This window comes from Botrytis fragariae, assembly GCF_013461495.1.
Source record: "Botrytis fragariae strain BVB16 chromosome Unknown tig00000000, whole genome shotgun sequence".
Classification (NCBI taxonomy): domain Eukaryota; kingdom Fungi; phylum Ascomycota; class Leotiomycetes; order Helotiales; family Sclerotiniaceae; genus Botrytis; species Botrytis fragariae.
The window spans coordinates 2,147,451-2,166,930 of NW_023500986.1; the positions used below are offsets into that span (position 1 = coordinate 2,147,451).

Genomic DNA, 19,480 nt, shown 5'->3' on the forward strand with positions numbered 1-19,480 from the left:
AAGCCCATTCAGAAATGCATCCAAACGAGCTCAAAACTTGTCGACGCAGAAGCAAGTCGATGCAAAAAAACACCAGAGTTCGCAGTACCCACAGCAGAAGAAGAAAACTTCATGAAACTTTTTGGTTTTTCATGCAACTAGACTAAGATATGTAGCCTGAATGATTCGCGCTATCATTCATTCATCTTCCTGGATTGCTTCATTCATTAGAGAAAAGAAAGAAAAAAATGAAAAAAGAAAGAATTTTCGTGGAATACTAAACGATCGATAAATTTCCTACTCCTTCCCGTAAAACACCAAAGTAGATTACAAGATAGGAATGAAAGAAAATGACCTAGTTCGAGAATTTATGTCTTTCATCACCGCATCTGGAATCCTTCCGCGTATGTAGAGTACGAGGAGAGAAAATCAGATTGGAAGACATAAAATTCGAAAGAGGAGGGTTTGTGTTTCATCCCAAGGAGAGAAATATGTGGTGATCGAAAAGGGGAGATGAATATCGTCGTTCGTATCCAGATGTGCGTCTTATTTCCATATTATTTGCCGTTGCTTGGAATAGAATCTTGAGGTTTGAAGTGTCGAGAGCAAAGACAAATCGTGTCAAATTCTGTATCTTATGAAAATCAAAACTCCCATCAAGAGAGAAGGAAGAAAGCGTCAGATCCAGAGGAAAATTGAATCATCGAGCCGCCAAGTTTGGAATTCCAATCGAGAATGCGCGCGCGAGAAAAAGTTAAAGTGAAGGCGTCGATAGGAAACTATTGTACAAATCGAAGATTGCTGAGAATTGTATGTCGGATTGGAGAAAAGACACGGGTGCTTCGATGATAGGTGGGGTAGATATGTTGAACGCCGGATGAAAGAAGTGAAGGTTGAATAATTGCGCGTCCTAGGAAAATAAAGACGGGATGGAACTTTTTGGTAAGGGGTGTAGGTGAGTGGATATTTTTGGTCGAAAACTGGAAAGGTAAGATGATCGTAAACCGAAGGATCTCCTGAGATACCTTGGTGAGAAGGCGAGAAGTCCTGTGTGTAGTAGTAAAATGGCTTTCCCACAAGAGTCATGCAAATCCTAAGAGATGACAAGAGAAAAGCAGGAAAAATAAACTTCTGGAGGAAAGAACAAGTCGATGATGATGAAGGGTAGTATCGTACGCTATTGAAATACTCTGAATAGATGACGTTGACAGTGGCTCATCAGTTCGGACCAAAATGACGGAAGTTGAAAATGATGACGATCTATTTGCGAGAAATTTGTGCGTGGTACTGTACGAAGACTATTTAAGTCATGAGAAGAACACTCGCCTTGTGCAAGCTCTTTGCGATGATGGTAATAGAATTGTCATCGCGCATTGTAATGGATGGCGTCATGACAAGCTTGAGACGCTTCTGCTTTGTTTGTAGCTGGTATGGATTATCTCTTGGATGGTCCTTGGCGATCATGGTGCCAGCTGTGAACTTGTTGCCCAAGAGTTCGGGAAAGATGACCTGGAAGCTCAACTTTGCTGTCCACATTCTGCAACAAAGATCCATGGAAGCAATGATAATTGCGCCAAGATCGGTACCGGCCTTTGACTTGGAAGTTCCCTCATTCATAAGAGGACCGAGGATGTCTCGAAGATGCTTTGTGTGATTTGTGAGCAAATCATTTCGAAATTTCGCGAAATCAGGAGCGTTAACGACGGACCTGACGACAGCAGATTGCTCGGCGACAAGTTTTTGGCGTTTCTCTGCAGAAGCCACTGGTAATAACATATTAGTATTTGTAACATTGCGGCACGAAATAGATGGTACTCACATGGTCTAGCTGTAAGTTGCTCCCTAATGCTGGCAAGATGTGCTGCAACACTATTATTGTATTGCTCGAAGGTCTTAAGAGTCATGATATTGTCAAAACAGTAACTCATTGCCATTCTCATGACAAACCAGAATCGAGTGGTCTCGCTGCTCAAAAGAGCCATCACATGGCTATGCGCACTCTGAGGATCGTTGTAAGTAAGCTTGGTCATGTAATTCCAAAGAGCTTGATTCGAGCTAGCAATTGCGCGATCTTCTTGAATGTTAGGAATGCAACAATATGTGCGAGCCCATCCTTCGGCCAGTGCAAAAATGTCACTGAAATCTTTTGTAAAGGCGACACTGATCTCTTGAACACTCGGAACATGCGCAGGTGGCGCCTTGTACGGAACAAGGGGAAGTTGTGAGCGATGATGATTGATAACGGTTTCGGTCTCGCTGTTAAGATTGTTGCGCAAGTTTGAGATGGACTGGACATTCTCCAAAGCACTATCAGGAACTGCTACGGATACAGAGGCCTTGACACGGTTGTATTCCTCTTGCGTCGTGGATGCTTGGCCGCCGACAGCGGCGCTTTCCATTGCGGCCAGCGAAGCTCTTGACAGGCGTGCCATCGATGTTGAACCATTACCACGGTAGCCGGAACGTGAGTTGTTGTAGGACGATGGGGCTTCCAATCGGAGTTGCGATTGGGATCGACCGTTCAGACTTGGGAGCCCGAGTGGATTTGGGTCACCTCTCTGCTGAGAGGCAGGTGGGTGAGAGGCAAGCCAGAGAATTCTCTTTCCGTTCAGTTGATTTTCCTTCAACTGTAACTCCTCGCGTTGGGAGGCAATGATGGCAAGTAATTCGCGTTTACTTGGCTCGCCAGAATCATCTCCGGACTCACTGTAAGCTTCCTGAAGCTGGAATTCAAGGTCTCGGAGCTTGGTCTGGTAAAATTCGACGCTTTGAGTGACGAAGACTTGTTGGGCCGCAAAATCGACGAGGAACTTTTGAAGTTCAGCACCGATGTTATCTTGTACTTGTTGCGGGATCGAAGTGGTGTCTCGAATGGTTCGGATAATCTGTGTGATTCTGGTTTCCATCCAGTCCTGGAGGCTTTGTGATCGATTACGGTTATCAAAGACTTCTGCTCTATGACCTCGGGGTGGCGGTGGGCTTGTAAGGGAGACTGAGCTGCCCGAGATACTTCCTCTCTTATTGTGCGCTGTAGACTGAGAAGGAAAAAATTGCGAAGTAGTGGGATCCATTGATTCGGAGCGGTTCATAGAAGCTCGAAGGTCTGCTTCACCCGACTTACGAGAGGGTCGCGATCTAGCAGGTACGAGCGACATTATTAGTGATAGTAGTTTCGATTATGAATAATAGTAATAGTTGTTGAATGTATAGTTTAAAGGAACAGAGCGTGAGCCTCAAAAGGATTGAAGAAGTGTGAGGCACAAAGAGATTTGACTTGTGTCTGCTGCTGTAGTAAAAAGGAAGGAAGAAGAACTTGGGTCCACGGAATGGAGGATGATAAAAAAGTAATCGAGGTTGGTGGGGGTATTGTTTGTAGGTCCCACTAGCTGAAAAGTTTTTCTTTGAAGTGGAAGAAATAATATGAATTTTGAAGGTGAAGAGAAACGGAACCATGAATCCAGGAGTGAACTTAAGAGGGAGAAGCCACTCTACCAGTGCGAGAATTCTCTTGGTCTCCGAGGGAACCAGTGAATTTACGACAACGAATAATAACGATATCGGGAGACGAAGTGCGGGGGAACATTCATCGCCATGACAAAGCAAACAAATCAAAAACGTGCGACTGCAATTTTATGTCTTGCTCAATTTGTATTCATCAAGTACTGGTATTTTTACGATGATTTCGGAATGCTCACTGGGCACTTGGGATATTATTTTCATATGAACAAGTGTTATATGTCTATGGAAGCATAAGTGTTTAACAGGAATATTTGAAACTCGTTTCCAATGTATGTAAATGGATGCTATATATTTGTGGAAGCCTTCTCAATCAATGCTGTTGACGAGATGAGACGAGTGTTGCTCGAAATGGCCTCATTGATGGCGTCGCAATGAGCGTATCAAGGAAGCTATTCCCGTGTAACAAAAATCTTGGAGTACCATATGTCATGAAAGTAGAACCAATACAATTGACGTTGAATGAAATGAAGTTGGGACGAATAGAAGGCAGAACAATAAACCAAGGCGGTCTACAAAGGAAAGAGTTGGAAAATTGACACTAATCAAAAAACTCGCGTCGAGTTCGGCTATGGACCAATCAATGGTTTGAATGGTGGAATTGAAGGCAAAAGGGGTTTGAGGAAACCACAAGAACTTCCAACAATGTCTAATTATTGTCTTCAAAAGAAGTTGTTTTGAGAAAAGAAAGATGCTTTGGAAAGATTCAAAGTACATACCTATCCTCATAGCCGTACATAATCAGGCCATCATCATAAGAACGCGACTTAATGCTAGTATTGTAAGAAGGTGCGCCAGTATGTATAAGTATTGAGGTTCATCATACCTCAAGCTAGCTTTATGAGGAGTGTCGTAGACTGGAAGCCTAATTCTTAGTGGAGAGGGAGGTCCTGGATCTAGAATTTGGTACTGTTTGTTAAATACGTTAGCATTGTGCGCAGTAATAAGGAAAGGTCGCAAGTTGAGTTCTAGGTAAGAATCAAGTTGTGGAATAAATTTTTACTTACCATTTTGTAAAGTATTTGTTTGTGATTTGGTTATTGAAGGGAGAGAATCAAGTAAGTAGAACAGACTGAAGATTTGTAGAAAGATTGAGGTGGTGGTAGAGTTGTTGAAGAGGATGGAAAGTGTTGTGGGAAGAAGAAGGAAAGGTAGAGATCAAAAAATGAGGGGTACTAGAATCAGCTATTGCGTTCAACTGACCCTAGTAAGATTGGGGTTAGGTAGCTAACCAATTATCAATCGAGCTTAGGTACTTGTAAATTATACGTGGCGTGAGGCAGTAAAGTAGTTACAAACTTCTGGGAGTGTTCAGCGTCACCAAGTGAATATTGGTCTGATTTTGATAATCTTCAATGACAGCTTTGGTATCTGTACACAAGCTCAATGACCACCAAAAGGATATGATCTCCAGGATACTTGTAGGCATAACTCTCACATTTTACTTTATTACATCACTATCTTGCTATTACTTATCAGGCACTTGATGGTTTGTCTTTGTGCAAATCTAACTCTATCTAATCCTGAATCTACTAATGTATCTCAACAGCTACCTTGATTCTTTGTATTCTGCATATACAGATCTTATGGCTATGTCATTGCTAATATCACTTATCTGTACTCCTTATATACAGAGCTTAATTCTGTCATTGACTTATCACAACAAGACTCAACTTCCTTTTAATCATCCTGCAATAGAATTCCAAAAAACGCCTTTGGCTTGAGTCTAGCCTCTTCTGCAGCAAAGCCAAATTCATTGCAAACACCTTACCTACACTTCTTTGGTATAAGCTAGTCATTCCTACCGTTATTTTACAACAGTTGCTCCTCACTCCCTTATGGCATGTACATTGTTTCTGGCAGCCTGCTTCTGTTAGTTGGCTGACGTTCCTCTTCTCTTTTATTGCTCTAAATACTGTCATCTCTTCAATCTGGCTTGTTGTTGACTGTCTAGATTTGTCTTTATTACTGTTGAAGATAACCATTGGTCTTGGGGCAGATCTCTCTTGGTGTTTATCGATAGTTCTTTGTTAATTTCTACTAACCATTCTTCTAGCACAATTAAAAGGTATTTTCTTGATTTTGAAATCTACGAGCGCCGAGGAATTCAATCCCATAAAATGAGCAGTGAGTCGCACTCCGTGCTATTCGCAGAGATTCTCTTCGCAGCGGCAATAATCTCCCAAGTATCTGCAAAATGGATAAAAGCTAACATTACGCGTTGATAATAGAAACCCTTTATCTAAATCTCAATCTCCGAAATTTTAGATCTCTTAATATCGAAACATCCGACGTTGGAATGCCAAACAACCACTCCGCAGCTACTCCTCATATGACGAATCATTGAAAGATAGTTGATTCGAAACAATAGTCACTCAGACTTGAGATCTTTGAGACGCTCGGATCAGTGAGCGTTTGGTCTCGGCAAGACATAAACCCTTGAAGAGGGAATTATCGTACCTGCAGCTCGACCAACTGTCCTGGTGACCCATCGAAGAACCCATCTGGCTTCTGCTGCTCTATCAGACGACAGAATGAATAAACAGAGAACTGGATGTATTGGTAGATATTTGAAGGATATCGAACGGAATTCTGGTATCTACCATGGCAGCAGGCTCATATAGTTCGAAGATCAGATTTTTCGAGGCAGGTTTACGATTTGAATGTTACGCTGTTGAAACTTAACACAAGTTATCACAACCACAGCAGATCTTACGAATGCTCCACGTTGTTACAAACGAGCTGTCAGATGTCTTCCCGCCAAATTCTCTGTCAATAGATACACCAAGGAAAGACAAGTTCTTCCCGACGACAGTCAGTTCGCCCAACGGCGAGTTTCCAATACTGGCCATGCCTTCGAATAACTTCTGGTGTGAGGCATTAGAGAAGAATGGCGCTTTAAAATCTCGAGAATTCACAGCTCTTAGGTTGGCAATAATGGCTCTGCAGCAGAAATTGTAGCTCTAGGTATTCACAAGTTTGCACTTTACTACACCTCTGCATCTTGGACAAGATCCACTAGTCTAATTTATTGATGTACGCGGGAACAAGATATCAATCGATCTGGATATCACACCACCATCAAATATCAGTGCATAAATAGCATGTCTCCTGTTGGTGTTGCTTCCCAGGCAGACCACTATCTTGCATTTATTTTGATACAAGCGTTGATGTTCACACTAATTGCCAGTGATCTGGTGTTAGAAGAGCTGGCTAAACATCAAAGACTCTGATCTCCAGTCCACAATGGAAGCATGGGTTTTACCCCTACTGACACACTTCTTTATCCGTAAGTTAATTCAAAAGCGTGGTAGGAGTGATGCGCTTTTAACATGGAATGCAAGCTTATCGTCCAAAGAAACACTATCTAGATCCTACAATACAAGCAAATAGCAACAGAGGAGTACGTGAACGGACGGAACACAACATAGCAACACCACAGCTACGCGAACAGGCATTTTCACTGCTTACGCAAGAAGAGTGAAGGATGAAACAACAAAACTTTATCAGAAGAGTATCTATTACTTACTAGTCAAGTATCCTACGAAGTTACCTCTATAAGAATAAATTCGGCTACGGCTGAACTACGAAAAGCTTCGGGCGGCTGGTGGATGTAGCTGGAGAGTATCCAACGAGCATGGAAGCGATCGACATCTAGACGGCAGGGCATTTACAGGGCCAATCTGTTCAAGACTTAAGATTTCTCTTTATGGTATATGCGTATCGATCATTTCCAACAATGAGATCATTCGTGGCCTGTACAATCAACCTCATCTTACACCAAACTCACAATACTAGCCCTCGGATCGTTAACTAGATCCCACGCACACGAGCCGATAAACGTATCCAGAAGCTCGAGGACTGATAGCTAGGTGACACAACGACTCATCTCACGTCTTTTCCCAAATGCGGCGTTCTATTAGATATCCCCGAATCGCAGGCGTGGAAAGGGCAGATCAAGAAATGCCAAATAGCAACAGCAGCAATAGCTTGTATTGCGGCTTTGCTCGCAAGTGTCGTCAGCGTTTAGTCAAACGCAATAGTGACATTGAAAGTACGTAGTGGTCTCTAATTGCAAACATCCACATCAGTCTCTCAACATCTACTTAAATGTTTTACCATGATATCGACTATCGGTCGGTAGCACGCGGATGAAATCTTTCATATCAGCAGCCAATTAGTCCATGAGCTCAAGTACTCTTCATACTCGAACCCTTAATGAATATTGGCAATAGAGAATAAGTCAAGCAACCGCAAAAGATTGATCTTTGAGCACCACGAACATTGCTTCCCGAAACTTTCAAACCTCTTTCGTCAAGCTAGTCGCGTAGCAACATTATAACTCACCTCCTTCATCGCTATCATCTATCTATACTCTCCACTGTCTTTCCAGCTACACCCTTTTCAGTAAATCCAATCTCATCCCAAACTTTATACATAAGCCACTGTCAATATCCATCATATCTCGACAAATTCCATCCATCGCCTGAAGTGGCTGCCAACTGTCAACTCGAAGTACGATATTGAATATTTGAACATCCATTACTCTTTTGATAAGCAAAGAGAGCGGAATCGATTCCCTAACTCGTCATGCTTTCCCCACTAGATTGAAAGATTGTGAAGCTATTCTAACTGTTTTCATTTAAGCCTTAATTCTCGAAAATAGAGAGAAGACAAGCACTAGAAAGGACGTCAACCACAAATGGAATACATGACATTCTCATGTCATTCAATAAAACATCATCACCCCTGTGGACTAGATGATTTATCAACTTAATATCCCCACTGTTCCCAATTCTTTGACTCGTATACATCGCTTTCTCAAATCGACGCTTCCTTACCAACAGCTATCCAGATACCAAGTATCTACCCACAATTCTCCCACACCTCTCGATCCTACTTCCTTCCCAAGCCCATGGAGATATCAAAAACTCCCTACACAAATCACCAGCTGAATACTGCAAAAAAACAACAACCATGGAAATACACCTTCGGACATGTATCTCAACTATGCAACAACTCCCCTAGACCCAGAATCAACGAAGCGAAACCCCTTGACCTACAATTTTAAGAGTAAAATTACAATGATCGACAAGCTAATCATGTACAAACAACTTTGCGTAGAGCAACAAAGCGAAGAGAAGAGCAACGAATTCCACATCTCCACGAATCTCGAGTCTTTCCCTCTGCCTCGATATGATAAATTTCGATCTCCATGTAGTTCATCTTCTTCCATCCCAGTAGCTACTCTCTACCTTCTCCTCCCTCCTAAATTACGAGCGAACTCCAAGATTCTTCTCTCTATCTTTTCACGTTTCCACACCCCTCGCTATATCATTCTCATTCCCACCTCCATTCTCAAAAAAAGAAAGAAACATCGTCATCAATGCCCAAACCTCTCCACATCCACATGCAAAGCAAGCAAGCAAAACAGCCAAACATGACCGAAGCAATGCCAGTGAGATCTATCTGTACATAAGAAAACATGTGGTACAATTCAATTCAGTTCGAAAGAACACAAACACAACATTCCTCATCAAACACAACCCCCTCAAACACTACCAACCTACAATCTCAAAATCCCGCTGCAAAAAAAAACACACCCAAACCTCAAAGTCACATCATCACCCAATTCAATAAATCACCATCAGATTTTCACTTCTCCGCACCCAGTGCATCCAACAAAAACTCGTCACCAACTCACCCACCTCCAACTCACCCTCTCCCCCAAAAATACTCATCATCATCATCCCACCTCAAACCTACCAACCTCATTCCATCCATCATCCGACCCCAGCCACACCTCGCACCCACCCACTCAGTAATCCACGAAACCCTAAATCTCACTCCTAGACTAAGCTGACGCACGCACACACGTTGTGTGATGTCTGTGCTCTTTCATGCCTCGACTTGTTTGCAACTTTATTTTTTATTAGGAAGGTATTTAGTGAGGTACGAGCGGTGAGGGACTAAAATAAATAAATGAATGGAGTGGAAATCGCTCATATTGTGTATTGCTGCAAAGAAAATTAGGATGGAAATGTAAGTAAGTGAGCAAGCAACAATGCACAAAATCAAATGAAGAGTAAAAACACAAAAATCATAAAGATCAAAAACCAGATACAATATTTGGATATTCGCAAAATATATTTCCACTTGTTCCTCATCCCGCATACCTAGGTAGCAAAATCCTTCCTTCCTTCATCATACCAATCGCATCCATCCATCCATCCACCCAAATTCATCATCCGCGTAAAGACATCGAAATTCATAGTTTCCCATCTCATCCCATCCACTTTCACATTCATATCTATATCTATATCTCCATCGCAATCCACGCCCACGAACCACCGGGTATCAATTATCTCCTCTCCATCACATCGTGGGTGCCGTCTATATCTTAGATATACATGTATGTATGTATGTATGTATCTCTCCGTGTATATCCTTACGGAAAGCGTTTAACAACAGCACTCCTCGCAAATCAAACATGCGCAGACTTCCTCGAGGAGACAGCAGGCGAGACATGCTTCGCTGTTTAGGAGGTTGGTTAGTTTTGTATTTTTTTGACAGAAGGAAGAAGAGTATATGGGAGAGGAAAGGAAAAGTAGAAAACACATACCAGCATCCACCACCACCACGCATAGATACATCGGCGCTCATTCCCTCATTTTGACGCTGTGAAGATGTCAGTTGGTGTTTTGTGATTATATTTCGATTTAGTTTATCTCAGTGAGACTTGTATTTGTAAGATAGACATTGAGATTGAAAACGTGAGATCGGGGTATGATTGAGAAGGGAGAGACAAACAGGTTGTTCGGTGATGGGACCATTGGTAGTGGACATCTCCATTTGTTGAGCTTGGGGTTGTTGAGCTTCGAAAGGCATTTTGATTGATTGTAGATTGGTGATTGAGGTGGATCGAGGTGAATTGGTTCTTTGATAGTTGTATATGGAGTTATATGTCCAAGGTAGAGATTGTTGATAAGAAGAGAGAGATATGAATCAGAAAGAAGGAAAGAAGGGGTTTAAAAGGTAAAACAAGCACATTGGGTCATTCACCAAATTTCATTTTATTCATAGATTTATTTTTACACACCATGCATGCACATTGCCCACCTGGAGGAGAATCAATGTGCCATTTCCCCATTCAGTAAGTACAGGGCTGGATTATCATATGGGATGACCCCCTGACATACCTTGTTGACCCAATCTTGAACCCAATTTCATTATTCATGACTGCAGGTGTAGCCACTTGCTCCATCCATCCGCCACAATCAAACCTCGGTGTTGCTCAGCTCGTAAAAGAAGGCTGTGTTTGCTTCTCCCTCTGGAGTCCCGCACGTACTGTGTATGGACAAATCAAGGGAAATCGTATCAGACTTCTAGAAACGGAATACGCGTAGAGAGATTCAAAGTCAAGAAGCCCCGGTATAAATCAATGAGATACGTAACTTTCCACATTTAATTCACAGGGGATTCGTGTGAGTAGAGCTTGGTGTTTCCGGGGTTTCGGCATTGTGAACAGGGGAGAGTAACAGGCTTACCCTGAATGTCTTTCTTGTGCAGTGTCATCTCTTCAGCCACTTTAGTTCGAGCGATAGTAATAAATATACTTGGTGGCATTCCGGCAAATGTATTCTTGTATGTGAGGTTATTCCCATCAATCAATCGATTAGTCTCTGCGCACTACAGATATCAAATCCTCAATTTTGTATATCTTGGCTGTCCTCCAAAGGAACCAAAAAATAGAAAGAAAAAACGTCATAAAGCGAAACTCCCGGCTTGGAAATCCCTTGGGTAAAAGTCTTGAAGCTTATTTTTCTGTCTCAGTTTGAAGCCAAGGAGCCAAGCCCGTTCTTCCCGTTGCTTGATTTTTTGGAGGCTTGGATTTTCGGGGTGCATCTTTATTTTTTGGAGACTAGATGGATGGATTAGAGATGAGTCAGCAGAGAGACAGGGGTTTATACGAGCTGGTACGAAATCATACGAAATTATGATTTTCGAGGAGGATTTGATTTGGATTACAGAGAAGGAAGGATGAATTCCCCGGACCTGATCTTCTTGAGGAATCGTCCGCAATACAGAGGCACTGGTGGTCATTTGTTAGGTAGGGGTGAATTACATTAGATTAACACGTGTATCCCCTTCAATAGAACCACTTCAACATCATGAGGAAGACTGATTTGTAGATCTTGCTCTTGGATTTCGAAATGGTAAGGCCTACTGAGTACTAACAACCGATTCGGTGATGCTCATCAACCAATTCCTCAGTAGAAAGTCGGTAGATCACGTGGAAGCCTGATGCAGTAACTAGGTACCTATCTAGGTACCCACCAGTACCTAGTCAAACAGCGCTAGCAGATCTTTTACTTCCCCATCAACTCGATTATATCTCCATGAATTCTCTACACAATACATTTCCAAGCTTTATCCAATCTACCAAGCGCTTTGGTAATCCCAATATTGCCTATCAATCGCCAACTCCTCCTCATACTTATCCTCAAATGTCTCATCTATCATCTTCACCCATTGCTTGTGTATTTTGACCGAAAATCGGCACTTGATATATTCCCAATATTCAGGATACCATCCCGAATTCTCCCAATCTACAATTCCTGAGATCTTCCCATCCTTGACCAAGATGTGTTTCATATTCAAATCCGCGTGCGTAAAGAATGTCTTGTGATCAGTCCGATGCATCGATCCGGGAAGTATTCCCAACTGCAATGATTCACTGAATTTTTTCTCAGTGGGAAAAGGACCTACTGGCTCACTGTCGATACGGTAATCCAAACAAGGACCCCCGGTTGCGTTGGTGATGGCGTATTTGGAGTCTTTGTTCAGTTCTATGGTATGTAACTCCGTGATGTAGGAACGCAGGTCTTGAGCCATCTGATGCACCTCCTCGTCACTGCATTCGTCTATAGCGTGTCCGGCGGGTACGCCTTCGATGCGGGACATCACAAGGAAAGACTCAGTGGGTGAGACTAAGAGATCTATGGGATTCGGAACAGGGATGGAAGTCCGACTTCGCACAATTTTAAGAGCGTTGGATTCTCCGGTGTGGTATTCAGCGTCGTATTCAGGGCCATATTTGAGGTACATTCCGAATGTTAGCCTCTGAACTCCTCTCGTGGTAGACCCATAGAGATATGATTCAACAGCTCTCAAAACTCGGTAGGTCTTGAATCGGATAAATTCAGGGAACCTAGGCCACATAACGAGAAAAGTAGTAGTGATCGATTCTCTGAAAGAACTGCTGCTTGTGTTTTGACTTCGGCGTAAGGATGAGCGCCTTTTTATCTTCGTATCAATTTCAGCCCACTTTAGAACTCTAGAGAGCCGAGACTATATATCGATAAGATAGGGGTCAGGACTCTCAATTCCAGAGTTTGAGTGATCAACTAGGTCACATTTCCACTTGGCTTGTTGGCTGTACATATAAATCGCCGGAACATTGCCGCTAATATTGTTATACATGATGCTGTACTGTGTAAAGTTAGCGTGGATAGATTCAAGGAAGGGAAGGCATGAGGAAATTTTGCTCCCAGCTTTTTGAGTCATTATCACCCCTCTCGAAAGGGGCATTGCCGCATCCTCGCTCAAAATCCAATGATTACGAATCTGATTCTCTAGAGTTTTGTCTTTGAGCAGGTCTTGGTGAAAAGATATAGTAAATGCACCAAGCATATCATATAGTCTTTGCTAGAAACACAATCAGAAGTTACCGGGAAAACATTATCGGAGTTGTGCTAACATCTTTTATACAGAGTGCGGTGGGAGGAATAATGGGAAACACATTCCAAATCCCCCAAAATCGGCACCACTCTCTGGTCAAACAACATCGGCATTGATCTCGCAGCACAGTCGTTCTCTTCAACGACCAACTCAGATCTCTCGAGTGAGAAGACTCCACATAGACTTCCGCATCATTAGCAATGTGCCTCTTTAATTCTCAAGATATAAACCTTACACAATCTCACCAAATCTTTCCAGTCCCTCAAAAATTGCGTGAAATCCACATCATTCCCATTCTCGGAGTATGCTTCCAACAGAAATCTTGCAGCCTGATTGCTGTCTACAGTGTCATCCAAGAATACCTCGACTAAAGGTAAACCGGGTTGCGCAAGATTCGCATTTGAGCGAGTTCGAGAATACGCGTTTTAGCGCTCTCTTCCATAGCTCACAAATCGAGCCGTCTAACTCAATGTAAGGCTGCAAAAAAATGGAGAACTGATTAAAGAAGTGGCTGTGGATGGAGTTGGAGTTTTGGAACGAGCGAAATTGGGTATGTAGTGAGGGGATGGTGGAGTAAAGAACAAGCACGTGTTAAAGATATCCCGCTTTCGCCTCAGTACGAGTTCGGATTAATTTTATGGGAGATTGAAGCTCATTTATATTGATGATTGAAGGGATTACTTGGGCACGTGGGTATAACTAGATGGGATGTCATTTTCAGCAAGATGAACATTGATTCATAAATCGAGTAAGAGTGGCTGAAACGTTGAAATAACTTGAACCGGAGATGCAGCTCCCTGTAGTTATTTTTAGCTGTAAAAAAAAGTAGACAAAATTCATCACCTATATCGCAACAAATTCGGGTTGAATTGTTCATCTCTCGAGGTTTCCATTGCAGCTTTTTAGGCGCTTGTTACATGGATGAGCTGTTTTGCGGGATGTAATTGTGAATTTTGAAGCCATTCGAAGTTCTTTGTGGAGGGGTCCCGTGTATTTCGTTCTGTGGGTTTCTTCCGTCGATATATATCCGAATTTGTGTGATTAAGGAAATTCACACACTGCTTCCTAAACCTACGTCTCTACATAGTATCTCTCTCTAATCTTTCTCATATCTCTTTCAAGCCTGACCTCCCCCCTTTGAATCTAATCATCCGTCATCAATGAAAGCGGCAACAAAGCCAACACCACAGCCAACGCCGGACCTGCCCAAAATCCCATTCCTATATATCCTATCCTCGCTCCGAGATCCAACATACTCCCCGCCCAGAGCGGTCCTACAATCCTTGCCATCGCGCTAACCATACTTTGTAAACCATTGATTCTCCCCCTTCCATTATCAATCTTGCATGATCTCGCAACCAGTATGCTACCAGAGATAAATCCAAAATCACATATACATCCCTTCAGAGCAAAGAGAATACTAAGCACGATAAAGTTTGCGGGATTGGGGAGAAGGGTTGTGAAAGGAGTAGCGAGATAGATGGGTAGAATCGCAATGCTGCACGAGTAACGGAAGACGCGCAGGACGGGGAAATATCTGTTGAGGATACCGACAAGTAAGAGGGGAATGAACATGCAGAAAAATCCGAAGATGGTGAACATGAGACCGATTTCTGTGGTATCTGTATGTTGGTTTAGTAATAGAACATTTTTTGTCAGGGAGGTGAAGACGTACCCGAACCAAATCCACCATTAAATTTGAAGGGAAGATGCATTTGAGGGGAGGAAGGGTCTTGTTTGGCATGGTGCATGAACACTGAGATGATCGAATCATATGATGATGAGTGCATAGTTAAGAAACTATACGAAATAATGCACATGACAGTTTGTCGATCCAAGACTTGCTTCCATGTTGCTAATGGTGGATTTTCGGATACTGGAGGGATGGCTTCCGCGACGTTGAGAATAGCCGGTGGTAAAGAGTTCTCATCTGATAAAAGAGGAGAGGTCTCCAAATCGTCTTCTTCCTTGTCTTCGTCCTCATCACTTTTGCTCATTACTTTATTGTAGAACCTACTAGTTACTGCAACAAATCTTTCTCTTAACATAATTCCATAATCCGACTTCCCCCTTTTACTTTCTAGTGATTCCCTGAATCCGAAGAATACAATAAACAAACTAAAGAAAAAGAACCCTGTGGCAATGAGGTTAGGAAGAGCATAAGGGTATCTCTCTAAGAATCTATCACCATGTGGCTTTCCAGGCTCAACATGATATGGATTTGCTGCGAGACCTCCCAGAATCGGACCTACTGCCCACCCAGAATTAAGCCCGAGTGGAAGGATGGAAAAGGCGACTGTTTGGAGTTTCTTGAAACAATATCAGCGTTTAGCCAAAGACACGAGCAACGTGGAAAATAACTTTATCTTTGATCGTCTCTCCTAGACTCGTTTTGATAACCCCAGAATCTCCACTGCTGAACCCCATAATTGCCCTACTTAACAAAACCATCCATAACTGTGTTGAGAACCCGAACATGAGAACGCCAACCATAATCATCATGCTACACATCATAATTACGGGTTTTCGACCGATATGGTCGGATATATGGCCCCATAGTATAGCAGTTCCTACTTGACAGATGGAAAAGCTGGAAATAGCTGCTCCAACCCAAAAGCCTAGCGTCTCTGGAGGAACGCCGACATATCTCATCATCATTGGGATGTAAGGGAGAGACGCCGAGTACGCAAATGGATGTGCAAATCTGGACAGTGCTGTATGAATGCTGTGTTATGAATCATGCTGGTACCTAGCTTTCAGCTGGACTGGAGCAACATACACAAGATCAGGATCTGCCCCAGAGGCAGATTCTTGGGAATTTTCATCTTAGTTATACTGAAGGAATCAAGATTAATGGATCAATGGTAACTCAAACATAGAATTGCTTCCAACGGTTGTGTATTCAAGAATGCGTAATTTTGCATCAAAAGAAGAATATACTGGTAGCTTTTCCGTGAGAATGAAAGGTGGGAAGAAGGGGAGGTGGGGAGAGATATATGAGACTATAAGTAAGACTCAACAATGATGACAAAAAGAATAAAAAATCATCGTATGGGATATAGTAAGTTCAATGTTAATTTCGACTCCAATACACACTTGCAGCCGTATAAAATTGAATGTTGATTTGTACACTACATAGTTCCTTGATATATGTGAGTGCTGACCATATTTCTACTCAGCTCCGTCTTAAAGATAGCGGCAATCAACCAGTCATGATTTGTTGAGCACAACGGGTACGTGCGGACCTTGCAGGATTTGCACTTCTGCCAAGGCACAAAGATAGATTGACTCTGAAAGATAAGCCATTGCAGCGATGTCGACAGCTTATTCAGGTAGGGAACAATTGCATTAAAAGTGCCGAAAGGGAATCCGAGTTGTCGGGATTCGAGGAAGAACTTAAAAAAGATCATTGAGGCTCTGAGGGCCACAAAGCAATTCATCAAAGAAGGTGGAAAGGTCTTAACTTATTGAACACCACTATTGAGTAACAATTCATTCTTTTGATTTAAGTATTCCTGCAACACACACAAAGGACGGTGATGGAAAATTCAATTATTTTACTGAAATGGAATAAGAAACCATATTTGGATATGGGAAAGTTGGCTAAACGCTAAGAGTTGGAAGAAGGAGAGAGAAATACTTGGATATTCGTTCCGGCGATATTGAGAAGAACTAGTTCTATGGTGATATCTATATCTAACAAAGCTCTACAAGGAAGAGTGGCAGCGAGATCTCCGTTTTCTCCTTCACAATTCAAAGCACACTAGGTTCATTTCATCAGTCGAGGCCCATATAGTAACCGTAACTCTAAAACCCATCTGTAAGTTCCCAAACTAGCTGTTTTATTTTCTCACTAATCAGCCTAGCTTCTCGTCTCCCCTCTTGAGAGGCAATCCAGAAGCAAGCAATTCCGCTTGTTCGGCCCCTCGGGTCAGGAACTTCTTGTCCATTGTGAAGAAATCCCATGGACTGCTTGACGTGACCGTTTAAGTGTGGCTCACGCTCTAGGACAGTTGAGCAAACATCCCCAGACTGATAGACTCCACCTTTCTGTGCCGCTATAAATAAGACTTGCATGTCATATTGTGCGCCGCCAACGAAAGGGATCGCCAGCGCCCGCAACCGCTCATGGTCTTCAAGAGCAGCGAGAAGCGCTATGCTTCGATACGACACTCCGTACGTTCGAGCAATGGCTGTATGTGTACGCATTCCCGGCGGTCGCGGGTTGACCTCTAGTATAAATACTGTAGGAGTTCTATTCTTACTCTCTGCGATTTCCGGTTTCACTGAGAGGTCTAGGATATTATCGTCCCTCGTGGCAAAATCAAACGTGGAATTATGAACTCGGGCTTCCACGTGGAATATACCCGTTTTGAAACCCATGGCTAATACAGTAGCATGCGACCTGAGTCGAAGAGCATCAATCTCACTCTCTGGCAAAGCAGATGGCATGGCATTTAAGGTTTCAACAAATCCTTGTCCATCGCTATCACCGGAGCTTGGGAAGTCATCGTTAACTTCAAAGAAGACAATTTCTCCATCGACAAGAACCAAATTAGCGTCCACTTCTGGACCATCCACGTATGGCTCAACTAAAACTAAGCTTTGGGTATCCCGGCCGTACTTTTCCGAGAAGGGAGGTTGCCATAATCGAAGCACTGCGTCTCTCAGTTCGTCCTCACACGTTACTTTACAAACTCCCTCTGAAGCCCACCCATTCGCTGGCTTTACAATGAGTGGGAGGGATAGAGGTGCAACAGTCCTATAGCGAGCTATGACGTCATCAAGATCTTGAATGTTCTGTATTCGGTAACAGAAGAGACTTTGGTTGAATTGGCGGGTTTGATACTTATCACGTGCCATCGACACGGATTTTGGTGATGAGGTTGAGAATCCTAGTAAAGTAGCTGCCTCTGCAACTATAGTGAGGAGAGGTTCGTACATGCCAATAATTCCATCGATTTGTTTTGGGTAGGTAGAGACTGCCGAAGCGATCCGCTGAGGCATGTCTTCGTCCAGGGTCATATCCAGAGGGACGAAGTCTTCGCGCAAATGTGCCCATTCAGCACCTGCCAGCCCATGACACAGATCATCAAAGAATATGAGTACAATATTGAGGGACGTAGCCGCTATCGCAAGATCCTCAAGCTTTGAGAGACTGAGTAGGTGTGAAGGAGGACCAGGACGGATCACTGCCAAGCATCGCTTTGGGGCCTGTCTTGCAGAATGCCATGCGAACGAAAACCTTCGCTTTAGCTCTCCGTCCAGCGTTACTGTATTAGCCTCGGACCAAGCTCTGCTTGTACGCGATATAACTATGGCCCCAATAGCCTTTTTCGAGATGTCGGCAATACCGAGCGCCTTACAGGCATTGACATCAATACCCTCAAAATGTTGATCAAGTGATGTAAAAGTCTGGATTTTGTCAACGTCGCTACAATCGACCAGGCGCCTGTCTAAAAAGTCCGATTGGACAAGGTATCCACCGACCGTTGGGAACAGCAGTCGGATAACGCAATCGCTTCCTTGAAGATGTTGAACAAGGAACTTTGATGCCATAGAAGAGTCATCAATCTGGCTATTTTGAAAGCCGTGGAGCCCTTGATCATCTTGCGTTCTAGCGAACACGTCTATGGCAATAAGAGAGGTTTCTTTTGGAAGGGAGTAAGCTCGCCATGTCGCTTCCATTGTAATGTTGCTTTCTGCTCTGCGAGTCCAGGATAAATAATTTAGACGCAAAATTTACTTTAATAGCTTTAAAGATTAATTGCGGCTTGAACTAAAAATAGTGAAATATGGGAGATGCAGAAAATTCGACACTCCGAACTAACAGATCAGAACGGAAAGTTTTCAATGTTCAAAGTATTTTGAAACTTTGAATGCAGCTTAAAAATCCGTGTGGATTCAAAATTTCAAACATGGGAAAATAGATACAGAAATCAAGAACTGTTATCATTGATTGCAATTTGGAATACTGTAACCGCTGTGTAGATCATGGCACATCCATCTATCCATTAATTCTCAAGTCCTCATGCTAAGTCTCGCGCGCTGGTTAACCCATGCTCGCTCAATTACGGATAGGCCTGGCGAGATGTTTCGTTCAGGGGTACATGCCATAAGCACTAACCATGCTAGGAAATGATAGCCCAGTGTATTCAACCATGTGCAGACTCTCCTCGCCCCCCTCAATTGCTTAATTGTGTCCATGTCCAACAGATCTTTTGTCATTAACGGAGGCAGTCCG

General features: G+C 42.9%; 7 protein-coding genes across 7 annotated transcripts; 1 reads left to right on the top strand and 6 right to left on the bottom strand.

Moving 5' to 3' along the window:
• Positions 1-1,281: 1,281 nt before the first annotated feature.
• Bfra_006886 (uncharacterized protein) lies at positions 1,282-3,134 on the bottom strand (the record flags this gene model as incomplete). Its single annotated transcript, XM_037337257.1, has 2 exons — positions 1,282-1,742; positions 1,799-3,134. The coding sequence occupies 2 exons, from the start codon at positions 3,132-3,134 to the stop codon at positions 1,282-1,284; spliced, it is 1,797 nt and encodes a 598-aa protein (XP_037198623.1).
• A 930-nt stretch (positions 3,135-4,064) lies between these two features.
• Bfra_006887 (uncharacterized protein) lies at positions 4,065-4,404 on the bottom strand (the record flags this gene model as incomplete). Its single annotated transcript, XM_037337258.1, has 3 exons — positions 4,065-4,131; positions 4,215-4,268; positions 4,322-4,404. Coding segments are annotated over 3 exons (204 nt in total), but the record flags the coding sequence as incomplete, so codon positions are not given.
• A 1,695-nt stretch (positions 4,405-6,099) lies between these two features.
• On the top strand, positions 6,100-6,359 carry Bfra_006888 (uncharacterized protein; the record flags this gene model as incomplete). Its single annotated transcript, XM_037337259.1, has 2 exons — positions 6,100-6,145; positions 6,202-6,359. The coding sequence occupies 2 exons, from the start codon at positions 6,100-6,102 to the stop codon at positions 6,357-6,359; spliced, it is 204 nt and encodes a 67-aa protein (XP_037198625.1).
• A 3,298-nt stretch (positions 6,360-9,657) lies between these two features.
• Bfra_006889 (uncharacterized protein) lies at positions 9,658-10,470 on the bottom strand. Its single transcript, XM_037337260.1, has 3 exons — positions 10,306-10,470; positions 10,118-10,173; positions 9,658-10,029 (listed from the first exon to the last, which is right to left on the bottom strand). The coding sequence occupies exons 1-3, from the start codon at positions 10,381-10,383 to the stop codon at positions 9,957-9,959; spliced, it is 207 nt and encodes a 68-aa protein (XP_037198626.1). The 5' UTR covers positions 10,384-10,470; the 3' UTR covers positions 9,658-9,956.
• A 1,464-nt stretch (positions 10,471-11,934) lies between these two features.
• Bfra_006890 (uncharacterized protein) lies at positions 11,935-12,717 on the bottom strand (the record flags this gene model as incomplete). The annotated part of the gene is made up of 1 exon (XM_037337261.1): positions 11,935-12,717. One exon carries the CDS (start codon positions 12,715-12,717, stop codon positions 11,935-11,937), a length of 783 nt encoding a protein of 260 aa, XP_037198627.1.
• A 1,662-nt stretch (positions 12,718-14,379) lies between these two features.
• On the bottom strand, positions 14,380-16,061 carry Bfra_006891 (putative mfs transporter protein; the record flags this gene model as incomplete). Its single annotated transcript, XM_037337262.1, has 4 exons — positions 14,380-14,858; positions 14,912-15,545; positions 15,598-15,961; positions 16,003-16,061. The coding sequence occupies 4 exons, from the start codon at positions 16,059-16,061 to the stop codon at positions 14,380-14,382; spliced, it is 1,536 nt and encodes a 511-aa protein (XP_037198628.1).
• A 982-nt stretch (positions 16,062-17,043) lies between these two features.
• Bfra_006892 (putative carnosine synthase 1 protein) lies at positions 17,044-18,924 on the bottom strand (the record flags this gene model as incomplete). Its single annotated transcript, XM_037337263.1, has 1 exon — positions 17,044-18,924. One exon carries the CDS (start codon positions 18,922-18,924, stop codon positions 17,044-17,046), a length of 1,881 nt encoding a protein of 626 aa, XP_037198629.1.
• Positions 18,925-19,480: the final 556 nt, after the last annotated feature.